Here is a 9419-nt window from a genome sequence, read left to right as displayed (position 1 = left end):
CTTGCGCATGGTCGCAAAGGTTGAAAATGTTTCAAAGTTACGTACGGTCAAATATCATACTACTGTAGTATGATCTTTGGTTTATTGTAAACAGCGAAGTAAATTTAAGGAAACGATACGGATATGTACGAGTTACGGTTTATGAAATATTTACGTATACGTTCATTGTAAACGCACACTTAGACGTTCTGTTTCTACGAATTGGCTACTACCAAACCTATGGGTGGATTCTGAATTTAGATAGAAGGTCCTTTGTGCTATTTCGTTGTATCGTTAAATACTTTATTTAAACAATGATATAACTATAAACAACTCCACGCCTCTCTATTGTAGGTAATGACTACGATTGCCCTAACGACTTATAACAACTATCTTTCAAGAGTAAACATTAAAACCTTAAACCTTAAATTGATTGTAAATAAAAGCTCACAATTATCTAGAAAAGAAACCTTAGAACCTTGTGGATGTTAAGTAACAGAAACTGACACAAAACCACCAAGATGCCACAATAAAACGTTAATAAATGGGTTTCGGCAGCAAAGTTGCGTCATATTCACTGAACAATTGCTGATGACCACAGCTATTAAAGTTCTATTCTTGCTGTTTTTGTTTCTTAATTAATTTCATAATTGATGCACAAAATTTGTAACTGTTTGGCAATAAAGGCTATAATAGCTCGTATTTCATATACAAGATATAGTTTTAAATAGGTACCTAAAACTAATTGCAGGATGCTGGGAGAGGATTCGGTTACTTCACAATAAAAAGTAACCACTACAATACAATTGCACACAAATACTCAAATTTAGTGGATTAGGGAAGAAGTAATTAGGTCTTGGGCTTCGGCGGTCCGGTGCACAAATAAATAAATAGTACGATATGTGAGCGATTTAAAGCAAAATATTTCGTTGGCGAGTTGTCGCAGTGGCTAGTCGTCCATTGACGAGTTATCGCATTGGCGAGGTGTTGCGTAGGTGAGTCAGTCAGAGACGAGTGGTCTAGTGTGGCGGGTCGCTCTTGGCGAGTTGACCGTATTTTCCGCTTGAACATCATTCAGTAGAGATTTCTAAGTTTTGACAAACGATATAGCTTAGGTTTGCAGTTTGCATGGGCTAAACTGTGAAAACTTAACAGCTGTCGTTTCTGTATTACTGCATGGTTGTTTAACAATTTCAAATTTGTAAAATCGGTCACTATTATCAATGTTGTTACGTAAAAAGGTTACATGTAGCTTGTTACAGTAAACACAAAATGTAGACAGAAAATAAAGTATTTGATCACCAAGAACCAGGGTTAAAAAAAAACGAGAGAACGTTGGCCATTTCTTTTAATCTCTTAATATCATAATAAACTAAAATACGTACTCTTGATAGTAACTATAAATTGCAACACGTCATCGTTAGCATTCTACCTATATTAATTTGGTCATGTCGGCGACAACATGGCAAGTTACATTTACCTAAGTTAACTTAAAGGTGAGTCAATAACTTACTATAAGTACTAAACATATACGTAATTTCATCGCGCCTAATTACCTATGATCAAATTTGAAGTCTTGAACTGTTATCGATTTATATCCCAATAGGAAAACTCATTACACCGTTCTTTTTTGGCACTTTTAAAAGAAATCAAGATCTCCAAGTTCATCACCACCATATAAGTATTCGTAAACGGAACTTCCCAAATCGTCTTCATCCTTTTCATCGTTCCGCATCGATCTCGCATTCCGTTGTATGTCCATATCAGTCCCATCGAAGTCTTCATCTTGGAAACCGGAATACTTTTCTCTAATGTCCTTCATGACACAAGCTTCCATCTTTTTATACTTGTAGCACTTGAAGAAGAACATCGGCCTGAAGAATTCTTTGGAAAGCGGAGATTTTTCTTTATTCACCTCGGGAATGCATTGCTAGAATCAGGAACGGTTTCCATTTATTGGAAAAAAAAGGTTCGTTAGACTAACCGAAAATTGTTGGCAGAAAGTTAGACCTTCCTGAATGTCGTTGCGTAACTCTTCTTGTATTGGGAGCCGGGATATTCTCTCGGTGATTTTCGCGTAGTTGGGTTCCAGATTGTCATCTAGATATCCTAGCTGTTGCATTATGCACGTGACGTTCTTCGCGCGTCCACTCATCTTGCTCGTCAGTAGCTCCATTTGGTTGCGTAAACTGTCAATGTTTCTCTAAAGAGATCGTATTTTATTGCTGAAAGTGTAAATTGAGCTTCATCGCACTTACCGCAGTCCTTTGGCCGCTGTAGTACTGGTGCCCAAGGAACGGTATGGCAAACGGAGACGATGATCCATATGGCAAAAACTGTTGATACATATTGGGAAGGTACATTGACGCGGGATTGGGATAGCCCGCATATATTCCAGGTGTTTGGTAAGGTCTGAATGGTCCCGGTATGACGTTGGGGAAGGGATATTTTTGATGCTGAACAGGCCGATAGCCTAGTATTGCTTGGTTAATTTTTTCGACATCAATTTGGGCTTGCGCATTTGCGTATATGGTGTTGTCGGGATCGGCGAACCCTTCGTCCATTTTGGGTGGTGCTGCCGGTATTGGTCTTGCTGCAGGCTGATAAAAGTGAGGTTTGTAAGCCATGTTGTAAGATGCACATTTTGCGCCTGCCGCCTTCATTTCATTTCTGATCTGCTTGATGACTTCATTTCCAAAGCAACTTTCGTAGATCTGCGCAAAAAAGAATATCTAGAATGCACCGAGCTAGATGCGGATTTCATTTATGCTTAAGTCCATGAAAAAGACCAGAAGTGCTGTATCAGAGAAAGGGCAACTCTTTTTCGTTCCCAAGACAATTGTGTTTTTCCTGTATACCTACACGAATTTTATTTAGGGAATAAGTATCAGAAAATGACCGCCTATGAACTTCCACCAAAATGAACACACCGGAGATCTTGGCTTTTGTACATACGTGTTGAGTATTATACCTACCAGAAACATTGTGATGATCTATTAAGAAGTACGAAACACTGTTTGAAATTAAAGGTTTCAGGTATCAACAAAGAATGCAAGTTAATGCAAAGGAAAAGATAATAATCTTGTGCAAATTGGAGAAAAATTGGAACAAACTACTTTTGCTAAAGACTACAATAAAGCACTACTCCAATTGGGGCTTAGATGCTCAACAAATGGAGAATAAAAGTTGGACCGTTATGGCAAACTCTCTCTGTGTGTAAGTTTTATGTAGTAGCAATTGCAAATGATGCTTGAAATTCTCGCACAAATTTTTACAAAAAATCATGTAGTTTTAGTGTAATTCATTCTAAGATTTGGTTATCCTATGAATGGCCATCGCATTTCAGTTTTTTTAAGGAATCTGGCTTAACTTCCTCGATTACTTTACTCAGTGGAACGCAATTGGATTTTTTGTTTATTTATTATTTACTATTTAGTGGTGTAAGCGACTGACAAACCGCAATTCTCAGTTGAGTTGATATTGTAAAATTAAAGTCAATTTTTCCGAAGAAAACTAATTAATTTAAAAACTACCTTTTCGGGTATTAATGTGTGTAATAATTTGTAAACGATTAGGTACGTCTGTCTGTTTTACAGCTTAATTTTCTCCATTTGTTTCAAATAGTATCCCTCTGTTACAAAAAAGTAATTATATTCATCGTTACGATAGGTTAATATCCTTTTGACAAGATACGAGCGTAGTGAAGAAGATAAAGAATGTAGCAATTTTTTATCTACCTGTACCTACCTCGCTGCTTCTAATTTCTAACATTAGATTCGAATTCAACAAAAGGCATTTAAAAGATAATGGCTGCCTTGTAACTAAAATCAATGACCTATTTGGACGAACTGTATTTAATTACCTTCATCATTGCGTATTTTTTTATGAAACGATCTTCACTTCCGCCAAAACCATAAATTGAAACTATAACGCAGCATGTTAAGCACAGCTTAAGTAACGACATGTCTTCTGAAACAGAAAAAAAATTAAATTAATTATGAGAATTCAAGCCTATTAGAGATATTATGAAAAATTAATGAAGATTGTATAAGAAAAAAGAACCAAATTGTTAGCATGGTTCGACTATATACCATTACCATTAAGCTGTCGCACCAAGTTAATAAGTATGAGTATTTTAATTAAAAGAAAAAACCGAAGGAAGTATTCGCAGCATTTAATTTTTCGTGTTTTACACACGCACATCAATTAAATCCTAATTATATATGGCTTAATGTACTACCTGATGTGTGTAAATTTAATGTAAGTATGAGTAATGCGTGTAACGGTGAACAAATTTGTTTATTCAAAAAAATTCGAAATTTAAATATTTCAAAATTAGTCGGTAGTTGTGAACATTAAATATTGTTAACCAAACAGTACGCTAAGTAAATTGTTTAGGTCATTTGAGGTCATCTTGCCTACAGTAGATGTATGTATATAGATAACGGTGATGGTCTATTAATCAGTTCCAGCTTCTTTTAAGTGAAGAAGTCATTGGAAAAATCTATTGCGAATACAAAGCAATATCATCTACTCGCCAAATCGAAACGGTGAAATTAATCGCAAATCATTTCAAATTTCCGGTGCCTTTAATCATAAAAAAAACTTTGATTGTTTCGTAATCGTTTTGAAATCAATGACGAGACGAAATGGAAGGCGCTTCTTTGATGAACAAGACAACAACAACGAGAACTGACTTAAGTAGACAAGCCATTAAAAAATTCAAATTAGATTTCGTTAAATCGTTACAGGCACTTAAATGTCTTTCCTAGCAAATTCTTGAACAGTTTCTGAGAGACGTACATGACCGTATATTAAAAATGGCAATTTTCGACTGTAAAAATATTAATTTTCGGCTCTTTTAAAGTAACTTTAAAAGAAAATGGATGTCGATTGTCTATTGTCTTCTGTTTAAATTCTACTTCTTCTCTTTCTCAAATTAAGAAAAGGTACCTACTGGCATACAAATAAGTGCTTCTTCTGTAGGTATTCGCCGCAGTAGTCATAAATTATAGGTAGTTACTAAGCAACTAAAAGCTTGCACGACGTAAAAAAATTTAAAGACTCTGTCATTATCTCGTTAAAATAAAATAAAGTGCGCAAGTAAATGATTTAAGGTATAAAACATTTCCTATAATTACAGTCTCTAATTACAGTAACCAGAAAGTTAATATCCTATCCTTTAAGCACGTCAAGCAAAGGAAATAAGTAACTGTTTAATACTAATTTCTAACAAGAAAATGAAACCAAGAAAGTAAGGGTCGAGAATACGTTTAATGATCAAATTGTTCCTCTTCACAAATCAGAAAATGGTTTTCTACTGGGGTTTACTCCATAAAATGGTCTTACTAGCATAAAACGAGGCTGTTTTTAACTCAAAATTAAATATCGCACAAGACCACGGTTTCCCTATAACCATAACATATCTGCATGTCGTCTACTTATTCCTTACTTAAACTGTTAGGTATAAATTATATACCCAGCCAATAATATTTGATCTTTCGGTGAGCGTTATCATGATTTATTGTCAGAAACTAGTGATACAGATGACGGGGCCAACGTTGGAATTTGTTAAGATACCTATAGCCGCTTGCAGGTTCCAGGCTTAGATCAAAACTGAAGATTATGCTGAAGTCAATTTCATTTCCTTCTTCCAATTTAGATGTGAAATGACCAAAATAGAGAAAACAATGTTTGATTATAGAATTATAGAAGATACCTTAATACTATTATTGCAAAATAAATAAACCTCAGTTCCAGCTTTAAATTCTCGTAAAAGACGACTATGCAAAAATGACTATTAAAAACGTCGTTAAAGAAGTTAAGAGGCAATTATTACATCGGAAATCTAAAAAATTTATGAAAAATATCATAATGACTATAATATATTGCGCAAAATCATAATGTACATTTGAATATAACCATAAATTACATTAAATTAAACCATTTAATAGTTCATTGTCAATTTTATTCTCTAATTTTATTTTAACGTTATTATAAAAAGGTACCTACCTAAGGATTTCGTATGGGAAATAAGGTTTCGCCATATTTTCGGAAAAATCTTAAAGTATAAATTTGGCAGCTTTTTGGAAATGTGTATGTTGGGTAGGTAATAGGCCGGTTGTAGCACGATAATTTAATATTAATTTAGTTTAGTTGAGAAAGTTGAATGCTTGATATTCAAAAATTTTATATCAGGCTTCTTATAATCAGTCAACTGAACTCAGTTTGAACCGTCGTTGTACAACCAGCCACTTAGTTTTATTTCAATAATAGCGACATACACACCCACACTTAGTTTACCATTACCTACTTTTATTAAACACAAAATTGCCCAAAACATAACATTTACCTATTAGATAGTACCAAAGCTCCAGACAGATTTATTTTGTATTTGGAAAACAAAAAAAGGGACTTTGAAAAGCAACAACTGGGCCAAATAGAAATTAATTTCCACAAGAATAACGCAAGAGATTTCTTCCAAAAGTAAAATTAAAGGCTACCAATCCTGCACAACTTAAATCTCCAGATGCCAAAGAAATAATTGAATCTCTAAAAAAAAACAATACAGCTAGTGGCGAAGACAATATAACTGCAGCAATACTAAAACTCAATTCCCCAAAACTAGTTGCGACGAATTGGGACATCTACTTTCTGAAATTTGTCAAAACGAAAATATCCCCAAGATTGAAAAAAAAGGAGATAAAACAGGCCCCATCAACCATATCGTACTTACTTGTTGTTAACGTAATCTCTGTTTAAGTATTAAAAATAGCAGTTGGAACATCCTGTATGTAAAATGATTCACGTTAATTTCATAGGATCTGGGTATTTTATTTAAAATAGACACAGAACTTGTTGACTTGTCATTTTCATGTTAGTTACTTATTGTATATTTAGTCAGTCATTATATAATTCATTTCCTTGTATTTAGTTTAAAGTTTAAAACGCAAAGGTGCGACTGGACTACCAAGCAGGGACAGATTATCCTTTGTCATAAATTTTATATATACTGAAAACCTTTCAATTTTTCTTCGATTCTGGGATAATGAAAAGATAAACCTCCGAAAATAAATGCTTCGCATTTCGCCCAATTTAACTCCGAGCCATATTTGATATTTGATACAATAATAGTTAGTAAATATTGAAAAACGGTGTCTGGGGTTCCACCCAACGCAGCATCATCCAGATACCATAATACTACCTAGATCGGAACTTAAGTTTTGAGTTAAAGGTGCGATAGTAATGCAGAATCCTAGTGGTAAAATTGGATAGTATAGTTTAGTTAAACACGTTACACGTTAAAAAATTTGCGATTAGATATTTTTATCGTATTTTGGACCTTATTAAACACATGATCAAACAATTTTCCAAATTTAGCTTGTTGGGCGGATAAGGTATACAGCAAATGACTGCAATAGAGCACCCATTTCGTTGAGAAGTGGACTAAACAATTAATAAGTATATGGTATGCGATTACTTAATAGTGAATTATAGAGTAGTACATATTAAATCCAAATTCGTGTACAAATAACACATTTTTTCGATCATTTCAGATCTACCCTTAATGATGAAAAAAGAAGGTCATAATTTTTTTGTACCTTTTTACTTTAAATTTTTATGGGTAAATTTTGTGCAATAATGCTCGTGCAGAGAGTCATTTTTTGAGTCCTATCGCGTACTAGTTTGAAATTACAATTTTTACCCTCTCAATTATAGGTTTCTAATTTGATTTAGGATATAACTTTGTAATTAAAAAAACGACATCTGAAAACGGTTTAATATTAGGCATGAAATCATTCAAAACCATAGGGAACAACATCCGAAGAACCGCGTATGATTTTCAGTAGGGGATTTTTTTGACACTCAGCTCGCATTCGGAAACACGACTTTTAGTTCGGCTCATATTCAATAGCACTGATCTGTTTTCGTTCACAAGGTAGACGAGGGACAGACGGGCAGACAGACGGATGGGCAGACGGACGAACAAAACCATAACATTTCCCGAAAGAATTCCCTTAAAAATCCACCTTGCACATGGTACCAGTGCCCAGTGGGAGTACAAAAAAAGGTTAAAGCGTGTTATATATCCTGCGTATAGAAATTTAAAGCATAAAACGAAACTGCAATAGTCTTATACTATATTATAATTTTAAGGTGAGAGTAGAAGCTAGTAAGTGGAGGCCTGATACACAAAACAGCACATTTTAAAACTAGAAAAAGTATTTTCAAAATTATGACAAATTAATTACACCACAAAGTCAAGAAAGATCTGGAAATGAAATGATTAATCTTTTGATTTTTATTACAACCAAAATTGTTATTGGGAGAGACTCTAGAGCTCATCCAGCTCATTTTACACAAAACGATCACATGAAACAATTTTAACGAAATAGCAACGCGTGCTTTGCGCGTTATTTTGATACAAAGACATGAATATTATCGTAGGCAGTGTTGAAGAACGGATTCTCCTTCTTGGCATTTGTTGTGACAAATTTAATTAAACGTGAAAATAATTACGCAGGTTTGTTTATAGCAAGAATCATTTTGGATTGGTATTGGTTTCAATTGAAGTGAACATTTTTCTCACTTCTTTTACACCCTCAGTCTTGATTTCATATAATAAAACGCTTGGCTATCCCTGTACGCAATTAAACAAATTCCAGAAGTGTCTTGAACTCAAATTATATCATCGTGCCAATTATAAAGGCTGCTCATTTAATATACCTACTTCCAAAGTGTTCAGCGCAAAATTCTTACATTCCAGCTTTACTTGATAATAATTAATTACGGTCGACAATTTCAACCTCTACTAACGCAAGTGATTGTGCACACTAATTGACTAACTTAATAACACCTGCTGCTTCTATTGAAACACAAAAAAAAACCAATGAATTGAATTAAAATTCTTAACGTAATCAGTGAAGCTTTAAATTGTAAGAAATGAAAACGTAGTTGCTTTCGCTTGTATATGCACTCGGTAATATTTAGGAGTCAAAAAACCTCCCTTAAGTACCTACCATGATTGCTTATGGTATTTAGGAATTTAACAATGTAGACGCGTAGTAGGTACCTACTGCCCAATTTTTATTATAGGACGATGATTTTTTTTAAAAAAAAGATAGAGCATCTTTTTGATTTATTACCGGGGCGGGGGTCCAAGGTAAAGGTGGATAATTTGTAATTAATATGTGTTATTAAAATGCGTATCACTTACCTGAAAGTAAATGGATATGTTTGACACCAACGAGTAGATACTTAAGAAGAACGTATAGGTACTTTGATAACAAGTTCTCGTGTGTACATTTATATTCCTCCTTCTCTCTATCTTCACCGCCTCCACCCAAAGAAATGCGTGACCTCCACCAAGTGCACAAACTAGCTAATGCAAAGTTCAAGAGCAAGAGGTATTTCACACACGAAGATTAATTAATATATGG

At 34.2% G+C, this 9419-nt stretch overlaps 1 protein-coding gene across 3 annotated transcripts; it reads right to left on the bottom strand.

Annotated features, from left to right (window-relative positions):
- Positions 1–1319: 1319 nt before the first annotated feature.
- Positions 1320–9394, bottom strand: LOC116171435. Of its 3 annotated transcripts, none has more exons than XM_031488287.1 (5): positions 9197–9394; positions 3842–3948; positions 2238–2693; positions 1964–2182; positions 1320–1909 (listed from the first exon to the last, which is right to left on the bottom strand). In XM_031488287.1, the coding sequence occupies exons 2-5, from the start codon at positions 3941–3943 to the stop codon at positions 1619–1621; spliced, it is 1068 nt and encodes a 355-aa protein (XP_031344147.1). In that variant the 5' UTR covers positions 3944–3948; positions 9197–9394; the 3' UTR covers positions 1320–1618. The 3 variants fall into 3 exon arrangements, with proteins under 3 accessions (XP_031344147.1, XP_031344145.1, XP_031344146.1); XM_031488285.1 differs by having other exon boundaries at positions 3842–3945; positions 9197–9215; XM_031488286.1 differs by lacking the exon at positions 9197–9394 and adding an exon at positions 4937–4982.
- Between the last annotated feature and the right edge of the window lie 25 nt (positions 9395–9419).

This window comes from Photinus pyralis, unplaced genomic scaffold (assembly GCF_008802855.1).
Source record: "Photinus pyralis isolate 1611_PpyrPB1 unplaced genomic scaffold, Ppyr1.3 Ppyr1.4_LG5, whole genome shotgun sequence".
NCBI lineage: Eukaryota > Metazoa > Arthropoda > Insecta > Coleoptera > Lampyridae > Photinus > Photinus pyralis.
Note: the sequence above shows the minus strand (reverse complement) of the source record. Positions and strands in the feature narration are given on the sequence as shown.

Excerpts from the sequence above, each read along its gene's own strand:
- LOC116171435 (XM_031488287.1), bottom strand. The coding sequence starts at position 3,943 with ATGTCGTTACTTAAGCTGTGCTTAACATGCTGCGTTATAGTTTCAATT. Across the intron at positions 2,694-3,841 it reads AAAAATACGCAATGATGAAG|ATCTACGAAAGTTGCTTTGG; the intron begins GTAATTAAATAC and ends TTTTTTGCGCAG. Across the intron at positions 2,183-2,237 it reads ACAGCGGCCAAAGGACTGCG|AGAAACATTGACAGTTTACG; the intron begins GTAAGTGCGATG and ends CGATCTCTTTAG.